Genomic DNA, 23,667 nt, shown 5'->3' on the forward strand with positions numbered 1-23,667 from the left:
GGGCAAACAGGTTTTGAAGCTGTTTGAGCCAAGATTTTCAAGTTATTCACATAATGAAAACCTATACTTTGTTTCGGCAAACTTCCCCCATTCAAATGCATGTAATCGTAGGAAACGCACTGTCTTGACGAAATAAAGCGTTTTTGTACAACTTCATATAACTAGCTGTAAGTCTTGATAGAAGAGTCAGACACACATATTTACGGTGTTATCTTATACAATTCAAGATCCCCGTGCTGGGCAAACAGGTTTTGAAGCTGTTTGAGCCAAGATTTTCAAGTTATTCACATATTGAAAAACCTATACTTTGTTTCGGCAAAATTCCCCCATTCAAATGCATGTAATCGTAGGAAACGCACTGTCTTGACGAAATAAAGCGTTTTTGTACAACTTCATATAAATAGCTGTAAGTCTTGATAGAAGAAGCATACACATATATGTGGCTTTCTCTTATACAATTCAAGATCCCCGTGCTGGGCAAACAGGTTTTGAAGCTGTTTGAGCCAAGATTTTCAAGTTATTCACATAATGAAAACCTATACTTTGTTTCGGCAAACTTCCCCCATTCAAATGCATGTAATCGTAGGAAACGCACTGTCTTGACGAAATAAAGCGTTTTTGTACAACTTCATAAAAATAGCTGTAAGTGTTGATAGAAGAAGCATACACACATATTTACGGCGTTATCTTATACAATTCAAGATCCCCGTGCTGGGCAAACAGGTTTTGAAGCTGTTTGAGCCAAGATTTTCAAGTTATTCACATATTGAAAAACCTATACTTTGTTTCGGAAAAATTCCCCCATTCAAATGCATGTAATCGTAGGAAACGCACTGTCTTGACGAAATAAAGCCTTTTTGTACAACTTCATAAAAATAGCTGTAAGTCTTTATAGAAGAGTCAGACACACATATTTACGGCGTTATCTTATACAATTCAAGATCCCCGTGCTGGGCAAACAGGTTTTGAAGCTGTTTGAGCCAAGATTTTCAAGTTATTCACATAATGAAAACCTATACTTTGTTTCGGCAAAATTCCCCCATTCAAATGCATGTAATCGTAGGAAACGCACTGTCTTGACGAAATAAAGCGTTTTTGTACAACTTCATAAAAATAGCTGTAAGTCTTGATAGAAGAGTCAGACACACATATTTACGGCGTTATCTTATACAATTCAAGATCCCTGTGCTGGGCAACCAGGTTTTGAAGCTGTTTGAGCTAAGATTTTCAAGTTATTCACATAATGAAAACCTATACTTTGTTTCGGCCGAATTCCTCCATTTAAATGCATGTAATCGTAGGAAACGCACTGTCTTGACGAAATAAAGCGTTTTTGTACAACTTCATAAAAATAGCTGTAAGTCTTGATAGAAGAGTCAGACACACATATTTACGGCGTTATCTTATACAATTCAAGATCCCCGTGCTGGGCAAACAGGTTTTGAAGCTGTTTGAGCCAAGATTTTCAAGTTATTCACATAATGAAAACCTATACTTTGTTTCGGCAAAATTCCCCCATTCAAATGCATGTAATCGTAGGAAACGCACTGTCTTGACGAAATAAAGCGTTTTGTACAACTTCATATAAACAGCTGTAAGTCTTGATAGAAGAAGCATACACACATATATGTGGCTTTCTCTTATACAATTCAAGATCCCCGTGCTGGGCAAACAGGTTTTGAAGCTGTTTGAGCCAAGATTTTCAAGTTATTCACATATTGAAAAACCTATACTTTGTTTCGGAAAAATTCCCCCATTCAAATGCATGTAATCGTAGGAAACGCACTGTCTTGACGAAATAAAGCGTTTTTGTACAACTTCATATAAATAGCTGTAAGTCTTGATAGAAGAAGCATACACACATATATGTGGCTTTCTCTTATACAATTCAAGATCCCCGTGCTGGGCAAACAGGTTTTGAAGCTGTTTGAGCCAAGATTTTCAAGTTATTCACATAATGAAAACCAATACTTTGTTTCGGCAAAATTCCCCCATTCAAATGCATGTAATCGTAGGAAACGCACTGTCTTGACGAAATAAAGCGTTTTTGTACAACTTCATAAAAATAGCTGTAAGTCTTGATAGAAGAGTCAGACACACATATTTACGGCGTTATCTTATACAATTCAAGATCCCCGTGCTGGGCAAACAGGTTTTGAAGCTGTTTGAGCCAAGATTTTCAAGTTATTCACATATTGAAAAACCTTTACTTTGTTTCGGCAAAATTCCCCCATTCAAATGCATGTAATCGTAGGAAACGCACTGTCTTGACGAAATAAAGCGTTTTTGTACAACTTCATATAAATAGCTGTCAGTCTTGATAGAAGAAGCATACACATATATGTGGCTTTCTCTTATACAATTCAAGATCCCCGTGCTGGGCAAACAGGTTTTGAAGCTGTTTGAGCCAAGATTTTCAAGTTATTCACATAATGAAAACCTATACTTTGTTTCGGCAAAATTCCCCCATTCAAATGCATGTAATCGTAGGAAACGCACTGTCTTGACGAAATAAAGCGTTTTTGTACAACTTCATAAAAATAGCTGTAAGTCTTGATAGAAGAGTCAGACACACATATTTACGGCGTTATCTTATACAATTCAAGATCCCCGTGCTGGGCAAACAGGTTTTGAAGCTGTTTGAGCCAAGATTTTAAAGTTATTCACATAATGAAAACCTACACAGCAAATTCAAAAGTGTTAAATGTTTTGGTGTTAGTAGTCTTAGAGTTAATTTTACTCTAAGTAGAGTCACATTCTTTTAATGTAACTCTGAGGTGTAAAATGATAGTAGTTAAAATCGAGTGTTAAAAATGAGCGTTTCTATTTCAAATCTGGAGGTGTTACAATGGAAACATTAACTCTTGACCTCTTTACTCTGAACTCCTACAGGGGCTATGACACCAATAGAGTAAATTCACAGACTCCGCCCCCAGCACGGCTCCAATCGAAGCTGAAGTGAAGCCGTTTCAGAACATTTTGCTCTATATATTTGAGTTGTTTGCCATGCTTGGTAAGTCATGTTTTCAAAGATTGTTTCAATTATTGTTATTAGCTTTTACTTCTGTGGCTCTTTGGAGTTGAGACAAAGCTGTGTGAAAGGCATTAGCCATGTTGCTCGCTGATAGCATAATATTCTGTTTTAGCTAGCTGAAAGGTATTGTTTGCGGGCAAATACCACAGCCTTGAAAAAAGCTTGCATGTGAATTTTCAGTCAAATTTCTTGGTCAAATACACTTAAAACAATGTCTAGAATGTGAAATGTTGGTATAATGGTGCTACTTGAAGCCTGAAAACGATCTCCCATAAAAACGAGCAAACAGCAGTAGCAGATGTCCCGAGTCCCGACTGAGTTCTACGTTAGCATTTAGATTCCTCCAGAGTTTTGTGCACACGGTTTAGGTAAAAATGAAAAAGGTTGAGGTTTTACATTTAGTTCAGTATTACCTGTTGTCTGTGTCCTTGTCTTTTGGGAAAATACTTTACACAAGTAATGTCTCAAAGAGGATTCCTTTTTTTTACTGTGCTGCAATTGATTTGTGCCATTAATTAGTGTCAACTAATTTTTATTCAATCTCCACATAGGATATGCTTGTGAAGATGGAATATGGGGGAGAGCAGAAGTGCGTTGAAGTTCCACAAAGTGATGAATGAAGGACATGCATATTGTATTTTGTATTTATTGAAATAAGTGATGAGAATGCTGTTATTTGCATTTACCAGCTCACCTATGTCAGACCTTTTGATAAACGAAATTCTAATGAAAGTGAGAACATGTACACTGTTACATCTTTCAGAAAATGTTTTGAAATTGTGGTGCCCAGTTCAGAATAAATGTTTTTCAAAAACCATTGCGTCTTTTTAGTAAATGTTTATTTCCAAAAGAAATTTCTAGAAGTTCAGAACAGTAAAATTCCCGCTTTTTAGAATTCATTAGAGGATAACTCTTACGTAGTTAAACTAAAATACTCTCTGAGAGTTAATATATAAACTCTTAACACCAAGTGTTAAATTATCAACTCCAGAGAGATTTGGCGTTTAACACTAAATCAGAGTTAACGTACCAACTCTCCAAAAAGAGTCAAATCAACACTCTCTGGTGTGGACCCATATAGACACTTTAAAAGTGTTGAAATCAAATCTGACAGTGTTAATTTGGACATGCTGGATTTGCTGTGTATACTTTGTTTCGGCAAAATTCCCCCATTCAAATGCATGTAATCGTAGGAAACGCACTGTCTTGACGAAATAAAGCGTTTTTGTACAACTTCATAAAAATAGCTGTAAGTCTTGATAGAAGAGTCCGACACACATATTTAGGGCGTTATCTTATACAATTCAAGATCCCCGTGCTGGGCAAACAGGTTTTGAAGCTGTTTGAGCCAAGATTTTCAAGTTATTCACATAATGAAAACCTATACTTTGTTTCAGCAAAATTCCCCCATTCAAATGCATGTAATCGTAGGAAACGCACTGTCTTGACGAAATAAAGCGTTTTTGTACAACTTCATAAAAATAGCTGTAAGTGTTGATAGAAGAAGCATACACACATATTTACGGCGTTATCTTATACAATTCAAGAACACCGTGCTGGGCAAACAGGTTTTGAAGCTGTTTGAGCCAAGATTTTCAAGTTATTCACATAATGAAAACCTATACTTTGTTTCGGCAAAATTCCCCCATTCAAATGCATGTAATCGTAGGAAACGCACTGTCTTGACGAAATAAAGCGTTTTTGTACAACTTCATAAAAATAGCTGTAAGTCTTGATAGAAGAGTCAGACACACATATTTACGGCGTTATCTTATACAATTCAAGATCTCCGTGCTGGGCAACCAGGTTTTGAAGCTGTTTGAGCTAAGATTTTCAAGTTATTCACATAATGAAAACCTATACTTTGTTTCGGCCGAATTCCCCCATTCAAATGCATGTAATCGTACACCCTAAAAAATTATTCAGGGGCTTAGTAAATATCATTATAATTCTAAGTTAGATGACCTTTATTAAATCTTTGAAAATCACAAAACTGTTATCTTGAGTTGAAAATACTGAAAAGAATGCTTAAATTTTCAACACCAGTTTTTGAGTTGAACTGAGCTCTTTTGTTCAAGTTTATTTAAAAGAAAAAATTCTGTATTTGAAACACAGGGTGCATTATTTAAATCTACTCAATATATCTCATAGAAAGTACTCAAAATAACTGAGACACTGGTATTCATACTTATCATTGTCTTTAACTTTAATTATTAATGGTTCAAAATCAATATAATTTTGTCCCCCAATACTAACTTAAAACTTTGAGCAAGACTAATGACCTTTGGCATGTACAGCGCGCAAGGAGCATAGCCTCATGGGAGATTTTCTGCACGTTGAACGAGACAGACACACATCCACTGCAGACTTGGTAACGTTTTCAGGTAAGTGACCAATTCTTACATTAGTTGTCTTTATCCACACCGTTCTTTTATAACATGTTCTGAAGAAAGCGTTTGTCATGGTGGCTCACTTTTCGCAGCGTGTTTGTGCACGTTAATTTAAGTTTTCAACCCGTCTTCCAGTCAAGGCGGCGGGAAACCGCGCCCTTTTATCCTTTTACGTTCTGAGTCGCTATCTGCGTTCCGGGTAATTTGACCGGAATGTCCCGGTACCAGCGACCTGACCGTTTAATTGGGGGCATTTTAGGAACCACGTAAAAGCAGGTGTGCTCAGACATTTCTAGAAAATGGCCCTGTTGAGTCGCGGTGCGGGAGCTGCAGTAGTCACGCGGCCTGACTCACTCTGTCAGGTTGTTCAGGAGGAGATGAACAGACGTCATCAATGGCTTTGGTAACTAAGAAGACCTGCCCGCGGAACAGTTCATAGCAGCAACCATGCTGCTTAGCTTTCTTGTTCTATGTGGGGTCTTTCAGAGCATATAAGACGCTGCTTTCAGCTTTGTCCCGAACAGGGCCAGTTTTTGAGAGAACGCTGAGAGGACCGCCTGGGTCAGTAGATTACCTCATCCAGGGCCGGTCCAAAGTACTATGGGGCCTTAAGTAAATTTAGACTCGGGGCCCTACTTCCTTTCAGATCCCAGAAAATAATGAAAAAAAAAAGCTTTGGTCCTTTGGGTCAAGCCAAAAGTACCATCATTTCCAGTATAGTTACTCCCAATTTACATAAATAAATGTTTATTTCATTCCAAGCTAAAATTTCTTATAAGAGATTGATGTTATGGCAGATTACTCTGTGACATGTTTTGTAATGATAAAGTTTTGATTTGTATTTTTTCAGCACCATCTTCACCACCAGGAGAAAAAAATCTGCATCAACTACAAAGTAAAGCAGGTAATTTTACTCAGAGGACTTGATGTGTTCAATTTTGGAATGATATGATATTGTTTTATACAAGCGAGTAGTGGATGGTGATACCACCTAAATATTTATACTGGTTTTGTGGTGGGTTATTTTAGTCATACAAATGCCAAATCTAAATTTTGAGAATTTTTCAGTTCGGTAAATATATTGATGAGTTCATGGTCTGTCATCTAGTGTCACCATACTATCTTTTTATTTATACAGCGTGTTGATGTGATTCAGATTATTTCAATGTGGTTAAGTATTGTACTTTGTTCCATGTTGACTTATTTGTAAGTTGTATCCTCCATCTGAATTGGTAGTGAGTATTGGTTATTCAATCAGTTAATCATACAAAAACTGTGTAAATATGGTTATACACCATTCTGTCATCTTCATACTGTGAGACATATTTTCTCACAATTTTTTAGGTCACAGGTGATGAGATGGCAGTGTAAACTCTGCAAACATGAGGAGTCATCAAAAGTGTCACTACTCAAACATTATCGAGTGAAACATGGTACATTTGGTCATGGCTATTCCATACCCTGTCTTCATTTGAATTGTCCTTGCTCTTTAAAGACATGGGGTGCATTACGCTCACACTTGTCTAGGTCTCACAGTTCACATGAAATGGAAGAGTGTGAGGTCCTTCCAACTATTAGATGTAAAATCTGTGACTCATTTTACCCAAACACAAAAGACTATTTTCAACATATAAATTCCCATTTGAAAAGCCATGAAACCATAGAGTATGTTTTTGATGGTTGTGAGTTTAAGACAAACATTTGTGGGACTTATGCGACTCACAGAAGTCGAAAGCACAGATTTTGTTCATGGAAGCACTTTAAAACTAACTTGATTTCAAAGCAAACTGTCAGTACATCTAATGAAATCTTCTTACCAGCACTGGAATTAGAAGATCACGAGGACTTGGATGTCACCATTGAACTTGGTTGTGAAAGGGAAACAACAAATGAAATTTTGAAAAATATTGGTGTGCTCTTGTTAAAACTGGAAAGCATCTATAATGTTTCTGGTAAATGTGTGGATGACTTGGTGGAACAGCTCAGTTATATCTGCACATTATCACTTTAGTATATTCCAAAGTCAATAAGTGATATTCTTATTAAGAATAACTGTAATATTGATCAGTCTTTTGTCAGTGAATTGGCTGAAAAAATATGTCGCTGTAGTCCTTTATGTGCAGCCCTTAGTCCTGATGGTCCCTTTGCTTCAAGATATAAGAGACAGAAATATTTCAAGGAAAACTTCTGTGTTATTGAACCAGTAGAATACTGTTTGGATCCAGAAAAGAATTCCACTTTTCAGTATGTGCCTATTCTTCAGTCCTTGCAGCTGTTACTGAGTAAAGAAGATGTTAACAGTATATTAACTAGACATTTGAACACTTCACAGTTATCCTCTTTCCACGATGGACAATATTTCAAGCAAAACCAACTTTGTGCTATTGAGGACTTAAGTATTTCCCTTGTTCTCTATGTGGATGACTTTGAAATTTGTAATCCACTTGGGACTTCAAGAAAAAAACACAAAGTCACAGCTGTGTACTGGGTACTTGCTGATATACCAACTGAACTGAGATCACAGCTAACATCAATTCAATTGGCTCTCCTGTGTAAGGCAAGTGATGTTAAAACTTTTAGCTATGAAACTGTTCTCGAGCCACTTTTAAAGGATCTCATAACATTAGAGAGAGACGGGATTTTTTGTTCACAGCTTGGTAGATATATCAGGGGCACTGTTTTTTGTGTTTGTGCTGACAATCCTGGCGCTCATTCTCTTAGTGGACTTGTGGAAAGCTTTTCTGGACATTACATCTGTAGATTTTGCCTTGGAGACCATTCAGACTTTCAGCAAAAAGAAATTCGTTCAGGAGCTTTTCCACCAAGAACAAAAGAGAACTATGATCTACATGTCCAAACCATAAAGGAAAATTCCTCCTCGGTTCATTTTTGTGGTGTGAAGAAAGGTTGTCCATTAACAGGGAAATTAAAATATTTCCATTTTGTCACAGGGTATCCTCCAGATCTTTTGCACGACCTTTTTGAAGGCATAATTCCACTAGAATTAGCATTATGCCTTCATGTGTTTATCCGTAAACGTTACTTTTCCTTAACTGAACTCAATAACTTCATAACAGAATTTCCTTACAAATGGACCGATAAAACAGATCGCCCCCAAATCACCCCCCTAAATTTTTCCACTCGCAAAAGCATTGGTGGCAACGCACATGAAAATTGGACGTTATTGAGACTATTACCTTTTATTATTGGGGAAAAGATTCCCAAAAATGATGAAGCATGGCAAGTTCTTATGACTCTAAAAGATATAACTGAACTTGTTGTGTCCCCTATTCACAGAGAGGAAAGTATTTGCTACTTGGACACACTTATATCTGAACATCGCAACAGGCTATTGGAGGTTTTCCCAGAGCAAAAACTAACTCCAAAACACCATTTTTTTGGAGCATTATCCTGACTTGATCAGAGGATTTGGTCCATTAGTATGCCTCTGGACTATGCGCTTTGAGGCTAAACATAGTTTCTTTAAGAAGGTTGTTAAACACACAAACAGCTTCAGAAATGTACTATTGTCACTTGCCTCAAAGCACCAGATGATGATGGCATACTATTCAGATGGTAATGCATTGAAGCCATCAGTGTGTGTCACTAAAGTATCATCTCTTCCATTGGAACTGCTTGATGTAGAAATACAACAGTGTCTCAAGGAACTTTATCCAACACAAGCCTATGTGAATTTGACCAACTCTCTGACTCATCATGGAACTAAATATGCCTCAGGAATGGTTTTGCCTCATGGATCTACTTGTGGCTTACCTGACTTTGTGGAGATTTTACAGATTGTTGTCTTAAGCAATGAATTTCTTTTCATTGTGAAGTTGCTCAACAGCTGGTATGATGAACATTTTAGGGCATTTATTCTGGATCCTTCTGGGAAAATGACCTTAATACATCCCAGAGTACTTGGTGACACTTACCCCTTAACACCATATCGTGTTGAAGGCAAGCAAATGGTGTCAATAAAACGTCACATTGTTTGTTAGTGTAAGGGGAAAGACTCAGATACCCCCTTTCTTTTTCTTTTTTCTTGTGGTTTTTATTCTGCAGATGGACTCCGTTGCCTTGAAAGTAATTTTTGGACAACAGAGTGAGAAGCTTGTGCTCTCTTCAGGAATACCCAGGACTGTTGAGGAGTTGCATGAGACAGTGAGAGAGACATTTGGGCTAGTTGAGGATTTCGCATTGCACTATTATGATGACTCATTTGGAGATTTCTTTACACTTCATTCTCCCAACCAAATCAAAGATAGGGGTACAGTCAAAGCTGTGGTCATTCCATCAGTAGTGCTTACATTGATTCCTCAGTGTGAAAATCCCTCAGATATAAGTTCACTGAATGAAAGTTCAAGCTCTTCAACCTATAAAACCACAGAGGACCAAACAGATGGATCATCTCTGTCTTCAGACAACACTGTCATACTCTCCCCTCTTCAAAGTCCTCTGAAGACTACATGGCCAGATGAAATTGTCATTCCACTTTTCTCTGTGGCAACAGAGACTGTACTGAAAAATGCCAATGAAGTCTTTGTTCAAAATGGCACTGTGCTGAACAATACTTCAGTCAAGTCAAATATAATGGAAAAATTAGCTGATTATATGTACAGCTACACAGCCTACCCTCCTGGCCTTCAGATTGGAGAAGTGGCAGAGGCTCTGGTCAAAAAGCACCCATGTCTGACAGAGCCAGGCAGTCGTAATGGCTGGATGGGATGGATGTATAGTCTTAAATACAAGATGGGAAATTACAGGTCAAAGTTACGAAGTCTTGGACTTCCAGAGGTTTCTTGCAACTCACTGAAGAACAAGCACCCTGATGACAAGGCTCCAGCGAAGAACATAAAGAAGGCGCGGAAAGGAGAAGTGCTGTTTCTGCCACACTATCCAGGACAAGATGGTAAAGAACAGCAAGAGCTGGAGCGACAACAACTGATTGATGAGTGTAAGAAGAAAAACAGCACAGCCATCAAGGATTTAATGTGCAAAACCTTTGCACATAGAAGACATGATATTATCAGCCAACAGCTGAGTGTCAGCGACATCAAGGACAGAAGGCCGGCGTTGTTTGACGTCTCCCAAGTAAGTGAACATTTAAAGGGATATCCACTTGTAAATAAAATTTGGTCTGTTAGATCCCCCATCATAAGATAAGTGAGGAAAAACATGTTGCTACCATCCTAGTGATTTTGATGATCTTGCAGCAGCCAGGTTGCTTTAATTTGTCATAAGACTCTAGAATCACTAGGAATTTGAATCAAAATGAGGAATCTGAATCAAAACCAGAATGGTTCTAATCGAAACCATTCCCAAGCCTAGGGAACAATAAATGCTAGTAATTTCCGTTCACTTAACTTGTTTTAGGCTAAGCTAATGTAACCTGACTGAAGAATGACTGGGCTGATTGCAAAGTGCCTTTGTCTCACTTATCTAACTCTGGAGCACATAACGACAGACTAGATTTTACTGAAGAGTAAAGAGTGAAGAGTAATTTAATATTTTTATGAAACGTTGGTTACGTATTGTAACCCCAGATTCTATGAGTATAGGCGCAGCTCTTTAAATGGGTATTCCCCTTGTGCACGCAGCACTGAAGTATTTTAGTCCACGCCCACCTGCTGTGTGGGCCTCACCCTGGTCTAGTATAAGTTACGGTGAGACCAGGAAATCGGCTCTACCGTTTTTCTTCAGCCAGCCAGAAGATGTCCAGCGAGACCATCCGTCTGTGTCCATCCTGCCAGACCGGCTACATCATGTCGTATGACCGACATGCCGTCTGCGTGGGCTGCCTCGGTCCTCACCATGCAGACCTCGCCCTCACACCTTAATCCTATTGCCGCTCCTGTTAGCTCCTCCCGCCAGAGGAAAAGCAGCGGAGGTCAGCCTTTTTCAAGGCTGATGCTGAGGAGGCGTTCCCGCTAAGAGAGAGGTACTCTCTGGAAGAAGCCATCGAGTTCTTCGATGGTGGGCCGGAATTGGATGATTCCACCCACCGTGAGGAAAACGGCAGTGGTGGCAGCTCCACTGCCTCCCAGCTGGGCAGCCTGGCGACAGAAGGGAGGCGGAGGAGCGGACGCTCATCCACCCCTGGCCTTCACATGTCGGCGAGGACGCTGCTCCCAGTTGTTGGTGCGCTGCTCCTGGATCTGCCTGGCAACATCCAGGAGGCAGCTGGTGAGAAGGGACTTCCCGTCCCTCAGCCTGCTCCACCCCCATCGGATGATCTGGCGGGAAGGTATGGCTCCGCTCACTCTCGTTGCCCAGATCCCATCTGGCCTCAGTTCCCGGCGGTGATGACCTACCTCTCTGAGGCAGCAGCACAGCCAGCGAAGATTAGAGCGCTGGTCTCTACCTAGGGCTTCACAGAGGGCTTCACAGACCGGAGTTTTCCGCCTGTCCCCCCTCTAGAGCCGAGCCTCGCTTCAGTTTTCGGCACCAAAATGACCAAGGTCGTTGGACAGCGACCGGCCCATCCCGCCAAACTTGACCAGCTGATAGCAAGGTTCACTGATCGCGCACATCAATGCACTGTTCAGTCAGCTGCAGTGACTAACAACACTGCCTTGCTAGCGTTTGTCATCTCCAGGAAGGTGGAGGAAGCAGAGCTGCCAGAGGAGCTGAAAGGCTTTCTCTGTAAAGCCGCTGACGCGATTCTGAATATGTGCGCCACTTCAGCGGTGTGTTCCTCTCGCATCGCTGCCTGGCAGACGATGGTTCAGAGGGCAACCTGGCTCCGCCTCTTCCCTCCAAGATTATACAATCTCACAGGGAAATAGTGCAAGCAATTCATAACATAAAATTTAGAAGCTTAGTGGAAGATAAAACTTTATGTTAAGGCTTTAGTCTGCATACTGAACAACTCCACTTATATGGATTTATGTCTGGATGAGTAAATTAATCTTTTGCATGTTAGAAAATAAGGTCCAGGTTGCAAAAAATGGTAGTTCCACTTAAAGATTTTTTTTTGATTGAATCAGAATTTTGGCCTTCAGATTTTTTGTCCTTGGTTTTTTGACCTCTCCCATCCAGGTCAGTGCAGAGTTTCATAGGATCACGACCCTGAACCTTGAACCAAAGTTCATGTCATCGTTGGACTTGTATTCATCCAAACTCCTGTCCTTGTTTCAAGCCAAGAAAGGTGCTGCTGGACAACGCCACAGGGCACAGTTAAACCTTCTGCTTCAGGTAAGGAAGATTGCATTTTCTAACCACAAAAACGTTCCAACACAGCATTGAAGAGGCCCTTCCACTAAAAACAGCTTTTCTTAGGTTTCTGTTCAATATTTTAGCTCCACAGGTGTTCTTACCTTGATGGTGGGTGTGAAAACAGGTCAACAACAGAAAAAAAATAGTTATGTTTAAGCTAGAAACGGTAAGTCATGTTTTAAATGTGCAAATTTTGCCTCAGTTGAGACTTCCTGTTTTACAGAGTGGAAATTCCATCGAGAAAAAACGAGAAGTCATCAGATGTCTCATTGACCATCTGGGAGAGGATCCAAGTGCCTTAATCAAAACCTTAGAGGTTGGTGCAATAAATCTGTTTTAGGAATATTAGTAGTTTATTTTAGCTTGTGAGATCATAGAAAAGTTTTAAGATACTGTTCTAAAGAAGAAAAAAAACACTTCAAAGCATACAAAAGAATAGCATTTGCTCAAAGATTTTGGAGCACAGTGTCCACATATTATGAGTACTGGTGATGTCATACAAATGAAACTTTTTGTTTCAATGTTTGGAAATATGTGAGCTTAAAACAGTTGTTTCTCTTTTTAAAGGACGGTGCTGATGCTGTCTTTGTTGAAGAGGCTTTGGCTGAGGAGGTGATGAAGATTTACCTGCTGCAGAATCAAGCCAGGTCAGGCGAACCTACTGATGTGGGTATTGTTATTGAAGGCGTTACTGTTCTGGGCAAACTTGGGAATCTGAGCAAAGCCTGTTGCTATCTTTTGGGACTGTGCTATGCTCTGGATCTGAAATACCTCAAGAATTTCAAATGCACATTTGAAGCATTTCAAAAAGTGTTCATGGAGCTGGATCCAGGAAACCTTTCTGTCAAGGCTCAAAGACTGAAAAATGACCTCTGTTCATTGTAGACAAAATTTCACAGGGCTGTTCTTAAAGTGTTAGACTTGTTAAGTGACATGTAATGCTCATCAAAAGGTTCAGTTGCGGCATTACATTGTGTTGACATTCCTGTTCATAAATAATGTTTGTACCATAAACTGTGTTTTTGTATTAACTTTCCAGATTCACATTAAGGTGTAAATGGGAGAGTATCTTCTGTATGTTTTTTTTTTTGTTTTTGTTTTTTTAGCGCAATCCTTTTTGAAACCTTTTTATTTAAATTATGGATGTTTTTTGGTCACTCTTTAGTTATAATCTTCCCAATTTTTTGGAATCAAAATAAGATGTTCAAAAACTATGTCACAGTGCAAATGTTGTTGTTTTTTCAGGATTTATATTTTTTTGGGATCTTAATTTTATTTTTGTCATTTGACCTTTTCTGAAAAGGTAAAGCACTGCGTTCACTTGGGCCACTTTTATTCTTTGTATGGCAGGTACATTTTTCTTGTTGTTAGCATCAATATGCCAGTTTTACAGAGTTTTATCAGGCATGCCAATTTGGATGCAATTTTATTATATAAGGCTGTTGTGACTGAAATTTTATCCAAGTTTTATCCACTTAATGTAGAACAGATTTCAGCTCACTGTGTTCAGAGAAGGAATCTGCTAAATGTGTGATTCACAAAAAAGTAAAAGTAAAAATAAATCATTGTGAACAATGTTGAACTGACGTGTTTTTTTTTTCCTGTGTGTGTGTGTGTGTATGTATATACACACACACACACACACACACACACACACACACACACACACATATATATATATATATATATATATATATATATATACACATATACATATATATATATATATATATATATATATATATATATATATATATATACATATATATATATATATAACACTTAACTGTAATTAACGTTTTTGCTTAAGTTAACTTAAAAATATTAAGTAAGTTGAACCATTATTTAAAAACAAATAATTGTGATGGTGTAGGTTAAATGTGCCAAGCATTTCAGCATTTCCTAATTAATATTTTATGTAGTTTGAACTTTTGGTTACTGTTGTTTTAACTTACATTTTCAATTGTATTTACTCAATTTTGTATGTTACTGTAACATCTTTAATTGTTCATAACAACTTATTCCATTTTAGTTGGATTTACTCAATTAATAAGGTGTACTTAAGAGATGTGATTGTTTTTGCATTTACTCATTATTTTTGAGTGTAAAAGTGTTGCACCAAAATATTTAAGGAATTATCAGTTTTAGTTCTTAGAGTGTAGGAAACGCACTGTCTTGACGAAATAAAGCGTTTTTGTACAACTTCATAAAAATAGCTGTAAGTCTTGATAGAAGAGTCAGACACACATATTTACGGCGTTATCTTATACAATTCAAGATCCCCGTGCTGGGCAAACAGGTTTTGAAGCTGTTTGAGCCAAGATTTTCAAGTTATTCACATAATGAAAACCTATACTTTGTTTCTGCAAAATTCCCCCATTCAAATGCATGTAATCGTAGGAAACGCACTGTCTTGACAAAATAAAGCGTTTTTGTACAACTTCATAAAAATAGCTGTAAGTCTTGATAGAAGAGTCCGACACACATATTTACGGCGTTATCTTATACAATTCAAGATCCCCGTGCTGGGCAAACAGGTTTTGAAGCTGTTTGAGCCAAGATTTTCAAGTTATTAACATAATGAAAACCTATACTTTGTTTCGGGCGCATTCCCCCATTCAAATGCATGTAATCGTAGGAAACGCACTGTCTTGACGAAATAAAGCGTTTTTGTACAACTTCATAAAAATAGCTGTAAGTGTTGATAGAAGAGTCAGACACACATATTTACGGCGTTCTCTTATACAATTCAAGATCACCGTGCTGGGCAAACAGGTTTTGAAGCTGTTTGAGCCAAGATTTTCAAGTTATTCACATAATGAAAACCTATACTTTGTTTCGGCAAAATTCCCCCATTCAAATGCATGTAATCGTAGGAAACGCACTGTCTTGACGAAATAAAGCGTTTTTGTACAACTTCATAAAAATAGCTGTAAGTCTTGATAGAAGAGTCAGACACACATATTTACGGCGTTATCTTATACAATTCAAGATCCCCGTGCTGGGCAAACAGGTTTTGAAGCTGTTTGAGCCAAGATTTTCAGGTTATTCACATAATGAAAACCTATACTTTGTTTCGGCAAAATTCCCCCATTCAAATGCATGTAATCGTAGGAAACGCACTGTCTTGACGAAATAAAGCGTTTTTGTACAACTTCATAAAAATAGCTGTAAGTCTTGATAGAAGAGTCCGACACACATATTTACGGCGTTATCTTATACAATTCAAGATCCCCGTGCTGGGCAAACAGGTTTTGAAGCTGTTTGAGCCAAGATTTTCAAGTTATTCACATAATGAAAACCTATACTTTGTTTCGGGCGCATTCCCCCATTCAAATGCATGTAATCGTAGGAAACGCACTGTCTTGACGAAATAAAGCGTTTTTGTACAACTTCATAAAAATAGCTGTAAGTCTTGATAGAAGAGTCAGACACACATATTTACGGCGTTATCTTATACAATTCAAGATCCCCGTGCTGGGCAAACATGGTTTTGAAACTGTTTGAGCTAAGATTTTCAAGTTATTCACATAATGAAAACCTATACTGTGTTTCGGGCACATTCCCCCATTCAAATGCATGTAATCTTAGGACACGCACTGTCTTGACGAAATAAAGTGTTGTTGTACAACTTCATATAAATAGCTGAAAGTGTTGATAGAAGAAGCATACGCACATATTTACGGCGTTATCTTATACAATTCAAGATCCCCGTGCTGGGCAAACAGGTTTTGAAGCTGTTTGAGCCAAGATTTTCAAGTTATTCACATAATGAAAACCTATACTTTGTTTCGGGCGCATTCCCCCATTCAAATGCATGTAATCGTAGGAAACGCACTGTCTTGACGAAATAAAGCGTTTTTGTACAACTTCATAAAAATAGCTGTAAGTCTTGATAGAAGAGTCCGACACACATATTTACGGCGTTATCTTATGCAATTCAAGATCCCCGTGCTGGGCAAACAGGTTTTGAAGCTGTTTGAGCCAAGATTTTCAAGTTATTCACATATTGAAAAACCTATACTTTGTTTCGTCAAAATTCCCCCATTCAAATGCATGTAATCGTAGGAAACGCACTGTCTTGACGAAATAAAGCGTTTTTGTACAACTTCATATAAATAGCTGTAAGTCTTGATAGAAGAAGCATACACATATATGTGGCTTTCGCTTATACAATTCAAGATCCCCGTGCTGGGCAAACAGGTTTTGAAGCTGTTTGAGCCAAGATTTTCAAGTTATTCACATAATGAAAACCTATACTTTGTTTCGGCAAAATTCCCCCATTCAAATGCATGTAATCGTAGGAAACGCACTGTCTTGACGAAATAAAGCGTTTTTGTACAACTTCATAAAAATAGCTGTAAGTCTTGATAGAAGAGTCAGACACACATATTTACGGCGTTATCTTATACAATTCAAGATCCCCGTGCTGGGCAAACAGGTTTTGAAGCTGTTTGAGCCAAGATTTTCAAGTTAATCACATAATGAAAACCTATACTTTGTTTCGGGCGCATTCCCCCATTCAAATGCATGTAATCGTAGGAAACGCACTGTCTTGACGAAATAAAGCGTTTTTGTACAACTTCATAAAAATAGCTGTAAGTCTTGATAGAAGAGTCAGACACACATATTTACGGCGTTATCTTATACAATTCAAGATCCCCGTGCTGGGCAAACAGGTTTTGAAGCTGTTTGAGCCAAGATTTTCAAGTTATTCACATATTGAAAAACCTATACTTTGTTTCGGCAAAATTCCCCCATTCAAATGCATGTAATCGTAGGAAACGCACTGTCTTGACGAAATAAAGCGTTTTTGTACAACTTCATATAAATAGCTGTAAGTGTTGATAGAAGAAGCATACACACATATTTACGGCGTTATCTTATACAATTCAAGATCCCCGTGCTGGGCAAACAGGTTTTGAAGCTGTTTGAGCCAAGATTTTAAAGTTATTCACAAAATGAAAACCTATACTTTGTTTAGGCCGAATTCCCCCATTCAAATGCATGTAATCGTAGGAAACGCACTGTCTTGACGAAATAAAGCGTTTTTGTACAACTTCATGAAAATAGCTGTAAGTCTTGATAGAAGAAGCATACACACATATTTACGGCGTTATCTTATACAATTCAAGATCCCCGTGCTGGGCAAACAGGTTTTGAAGCTGTTTGAGCCAAGATTTTCAAGTTATTCACATAATGAAAACCTATACTTTGTTTCGGGCGCATTCCCCCATTCAAATGCATGTAATCATAGGAAACGCACTGTCTTTACGAAATAAAGCGTTTTTGTAAGACTTCATAAAAATAGCTGTAAGTGTTGATAGAAGAGTCAGACACACATATTTACGGCGTTATCTTATACAATTCAAGATCACCGTGCTGGGCAAACAGGTTTTGAAGCTGTTTGAGCCAAGATTTTCAAGTTATTCACATAATGAAAACCTATACTTTGTTTCGGGCGCATTCCCCCATTCAAATGCATGTAATCGTAGGAAACGCACTGTCTTGACGAAATAAAGCGTTTTTGTACAACTTCATAAAAATAGCTGTAAGTCTTGATAGAAGAGTCAGACACACATATTTACGGCGTTATCTTATACAATTCAAGATCCCCGTGCTGGGCAAACATGGTTTTGAAACTGTTTGAGCTAAGATTTTCAAGTTATTCACATAATGAAAACCTATACTTTGTTTCGGGCGCATTCCCCCATTCAAATGCATGTAATCTTAGGACACGCACTGTCTTGACGAAATAAAGTGTTGTTGTACAACTTCATATAAATAGCTGAAAGTGTTGATAGAAGAAGCATACGCACATATTTACGGCGTTATCTTATACAATTCAAGATCCCCGTGCTGGGCAAACAGGTTTTGAAGCTGTTTGAGCCAAGATTTTCAAGTTATTCACATAATGAAAACCTATACTTTGTTTCGGCCGCATTCCCCCATTCAAATGCATGTAATCGTAGGACACGCACTGTCTTGACGAAATAAAGCGTTTTTGTACAACTTCATAAAAATAGCTGTAAGTCTTGATAGAAGAGTCAGACACACATATTTACGGAGTTATCTTATACAATTCAAGATCCCCGTGCTGGGCAAACAGGTTTTGAAGCTGTTTGAGCCAAGATTTTCAAGTTATTCACATAATGAAAACCTATACTTTGTTTCGGGCGCATTCCCCCATTCAAATGCATGTAATCATAGGAAACGCACTGTCTTGACGAAATAAAGCGTTTTTGTACAACTTCATAAAAATAGCTGTAAGTGTTGATAGAAGAGTCAGACACACATATTTACGGCGTTATCTTATACAATTCAAGATCCCCGTGCTGGGCAAACAGGTTTTGAAGCTGTTTGAGCCAAGATTTTCAAGTTATTCACATAATGAAAACCTATACTTTGTTTCGGCAAAATTCCCCCATTCAAATGCATGTAATCGTAGGAAACGCACTGTCTTGACGAAATAAAGCGTTTTTGTACAACTTCATAAAAATAGCTGTAAGTCTTGATAGAAGAGTCCGACACACATATTTACGGCGTTATCTTATACAATTCAAGATCCCCGTGCTGGGCAAACAGGTTTTGAAGCTGTTTGAGCCAAGATTTTCAAATTATTCACATAATGAAAACCTATACTTTGTTTCGGGCGCATTCCCCCATTCAAATGCATGTAATCGTAGGAAACGCACTGTCTTGACGAAATAAAGCGTTTTTGTACAACTTCATAAAAATAGCTGAAAGTCTTGATAGAAGAGTCCGACACACATATTTACGGCGTTATCTTATACAATTCAAGATCCCCGTGCTGGGCAAACAGGTTTTGAAGCTGTTTGAGCCAAGATTTTCAAGTTATTCACATAATGAAAACCTATACTTTGTTTCGGGCGCATTCCCCCATTCAAATGCATGTAATCTTAGGACACGCACTGTCTTGACGAAATAAAGTGTTGTTGTACAACTTCATATAAATAGCTGAAAGTGTTGATAGAAGAAGCATACGCACATATTTACGGCGTTATCTTATACAATTCAAGATCCCCGTGCTGGGCAAACAGGTTTTGAAGCTGTTTGAGCCAAGATTTTCAAGTTATTCACATAATGAAAACCTATACTTTGTTTCGGCCGCATTCCCCCATTCAAATGCATGTAATCGTAGGACACGCACTGTCTTGACGAAATAAAGCGTTTTTGTACAACTTCATAAAAATAGCTGTAAGTCTTGATAGAAGAGTCAGACACACATATTTACGGAGTTATCTTATACAATTCAAGATCCCCGTGCTGGGCAAACAGGTTTTGAAGCTGTTTGAGCCAAGATTTTCAAGTTATTCACATAATGAAAACCTATACTTTGTTTCGGGCGCATTCCCCCATTCAAATGCATGTAATCATAGGAAACGCACTGTCTTGACGAAATAAAGCGTTTTTGTACAACTTCATAAAAATAGCTGTAAGTGTTGATAGAAGAGTCAGACACACATATTTACGGCGTTATCTTATACAATTCAAGATCCCCGTGCTGGGCAAACAGGTTTTGAAGCTGTTTGAGCCAAGATTTTCAAGTTATTCACATAATGAAAACCTATACTTTGTTTCGGCAAAATTCCCCCATTCAAATGCATGTAATCGTAGGAATCGCACTGTCTTGACGAAATAAAGCGTTTTTGTACAACTTCATAAAAATAGCTGTAAGTCTTGATAGAAGAGTCCGACACACATATTTACGGCGTTATCTTATACAATTCAAGATCCCCGTGCTGGGCAAACAGGTTTTAAAGCTGTTTGAGCCAAGATTTTCAAATTATTCACATAATGAAAACCTATACTTTGTTTCGGCAAAATTCCCCCATTCAAATGCATGTAATCGTAGGAAACGCACTGTCTTGACGAAATAAAGCGTTTTTGTACAACTTCATAAAAATAGCTGAAAGTCTTGATAGAAGAGTCCGACACACATATTTACGGCGTTATCTTATACAATTCAAGATCCCCGTGCTGGGCAAACAGGTTTTGAAGCTGTTTGAGCCAAGATTTTCAAGTTATTCACATAATGAAAACCTATACTTTGTTTCGGGCGCATTCCCCCATTCAAATGCATGTAATCGTAGGAAACGCACTGTCTTGACGAAATAAAGTGTTGTTGTACAACTTCATATAAATAGCTGAAAGTGTTGATAGAAGAAGCATACGCACATATTTACGGCGTTATCTTATACAATTCAAGATCCCCGTGCTGGGCAAACAGGTTTTGAAGCTGTTTGAGCCAAGATTTTCAAGTTATTCACATAATGAAAACCTATACTTTGTTTCGGCCGCATTCCCCCATTCAAATGCATGTAATCGTAGGACACGCACTGTCTTGACGAAATAAAGCGTTTTTGTACAACTTCATAAAAATAGCTGTAAGTCTTGATAGAAGAGTCAGACACACATATTTACGGCGTTATCTTATACAATTCAAGATCCCCGTGCTGGGCAAACAGGTTTTGAAGCTGTTTGAGCCAAGATTTTCAAGTTATTCACATAATGAAAACCTATACTTTGTTTCGGGCGCATTCCCCCATTCAAATGCATGTAATCATAGGAAACGCACTGTCTTGACGAAATAAAGCGTTTTTGTACAACTTCATAAAAATAGCTGTAAGTGTTGATAGAAGAGTCAGACACACATATTTACGGCGTTATCTTATACAATTCAAGATCCCCGTGCTGGGCAAACAGGTTTTGAAGCTGTTTGAGCCAAGATTTTCAAGTTATTCACATAATGAAAACCTATACTTTGTTTCGGCAAAATTCCCCCATTCAAATGCATGTAATCGTAGGAATCGCACTGTCTTGACGAAATAAAGCGTTTTTGTACAACTTCATAAAAATAGCTGTAAGTCTTGATAGAAGAGTCCGACACACATATTTACGGCGTTATCTTATACAATTCAAGATCCCCGTGCTGGGCAAACAGGTTTTGAAGCTGTTTGAGCCAAGATTTTCAAATTATTCACATAATGAAAACCTATACTTTGTTTCGGCAAAATTCCCCCATTCAAATGCATGTAATCGTAGGAAACGCACTGTCTTGACGAAATAAAGCGTTTTTGTACAACTTCATAAAAATAGCTGAAAGTCTTGATAGAAGAGTCCGACACACATATTTACGGCGTTATCTTATACAATTCAAGATCCCCGTGCTGGGCAAACAGGTTTTGAAGCTGTTTGAGCCAAGATTTTCAAGTTATTCACATAATGAAAACCTATACTTTGTTTCGGGCGCATTCCCCCATTCAAATGCATGTAATCGTAGGAAACGCACTGTCTTGACGAAATAAAGTGTTGTTGTACAACTTCATATAAATAGCTGAAAGTGTTGATAGAAGAAGCATACGCACATATTTACGGCGTTATCTTATACAATTCAAGATCCCCGTGCTGGGCAAACAGGTTTTGAAGCTGTTTGAGCCAAGATTTTCAAGTTATTCACATAATGAAAACCTATACTTTGTTTCGGCAAAATTCCCCCATTCAAATGCATGTAATCGTAGGAAACGCACTGTCTTGACGAAATAAAGCGTTTTTGTACAACTTCATAAAAATAGCTGTAAGTCTTGATAGAAGAGTCAGACACACATATTTACGGCGTTATCTTATACAATTCAAGATCCCCGTGCTGGGCAAACATGGTTTTGAAGCTGTTTGAGCTAAGATTTTCAAGTTATTCACATAATGAAAACCTATACTTTGTTTCGGGCGCATTCCCCCATTCAAATGCATGTAATCGTAGGACACGCACTGTCTTGACGAAATAAAGTGTTGTTGTACAACTTCATATAAATAGCTGAAAGTGTTGATAGAAGAAGCATACGCACATATTTACGGCGTTATCTTATACAATTCAAGATCCCCGTGCTGGGCAAACAGGTTTTGAAGCTGTTTGAGCCAGGATTTTCAAGTTATTCACATAATGAAAACCTATACTTTGTTTCGGCCGCATTCCCCCATTCAAATGCATGTAATCGTAGGACACGCACTGTCTTGACGAAATAAAGCGTTTTTGTACAACTTCATAAAAATAGCTGTAAGTCTTGATAGAAGAGTCAGACACACATATTTACGGCGTTATCTTATACAATTCAAGATCCCCGTGCTGGGCAAACAGGTTTTGAAGCTGTTTGAGCTAAGATTTTCAAGTTATTCACATAATGAAAACCTATACTTTGTTTCGGGCGCATTCCCCCATTCAAATGCATGTAATCGTAGGAAACGCACTGTCTTGACGAAATAAAGCGTTTTTGTACAACTTCATAAAAATAGCTGTAAGTCTTGATAGAAGAGTCAGACACACATATTTACGGCGTTATCTTATACAATTCAAGATCCCCGTGCTGGGCAAACATGGTTTTGAAGCTGTTTGAGCCAAGATTTTCAAGTTATTCACATAATGAAAACCTATACTTTGTTTCGGCCGCATTCCCCCATTCAAATGCATGTAATCGTAGGACACGCAATGTCTTGACGAAATAAAGCGTTTTTGTACAACTTCATATAAATAGCTGTAAGTGTTTATAGAAGAAGCATACGCACATATTTACGGCGTTATCTTATACAATTCAAGATCCCCGTGCTGGGCAAACAGGTTTTGAAGCTGTTTGAGCCAAGATTTTCAAGTTATTCACATAATGAAAACCTATACTTTGTTTCGGCCGCATTCCCCCATTCAAATGCATGTAATCGTAGGAAATGCACTGTCTTGACGAAATAAAGCGTTTTTGTACAACTTCATATAAATAGCTGTAAGTCTTGATAGAAGAAGCATACGCACATATTTACGGCGTTATCTTATACAATTCAAGATCCCCGTGCTGGGCAAACAGGTTTTGAAGCTGTTTGAGCCAAGATTTTCAAGTTATTCACATAATGAAAACCTATACTTTGTTTCGGCAAAATTCCCCCATTCAAATGCATGTAATCGTAGGAAACGCACTGTCTTGACGAAATAAAGCGTTTTTGTACAACTTCATAAAAATA

General features: G+C 38.1%; 1 protein-coding gene across 1 annotated transcript; it reads left to right on the top strand.

Moving 5' to 3' along the window:
* Positions 1 to 10,146: 10,146 nt before the first annotated feature.
* On the top strand, positions 10,147 to 13,901 carry LOC148100845 (uncharacterized). Its single transcript, XM_087846803.1, has 4 exons — positions 10,147 to 10,518; positions 12,466 to 12,621; positions 12,866 to 12,958; positions 13,210 to 13,901. The coding sequence occupies exons 1-4, from the start codon at positions 10,147 to 10,149 to the stop codon at positions 13,525 to 13,527; spliced, it is 939 nt and encodes a 312-aa protein (XP_087702929.1). The 3' UTR covers positions 13,528 to 13,901.
* The last annotated feature ends 9,766 nt before the right edge of the window (positions 13,902 to 23,667 follow it).

This window comes from Neolamprologus brichardi, chromosome 10, assembly GCF_056152115.1.
Source record: "Neolamprologus brichardi isolate AB-2024 chromosome 10, ASM5615211v1, whole genome shotgun sequence".
Classification (NCBI taxonomy): Eukaryota; Metazoa; Chordata; class Actinopteri; order Cichliformes; family Cichlidae; genus Neolamprologus; species Neolamprologus brichardi.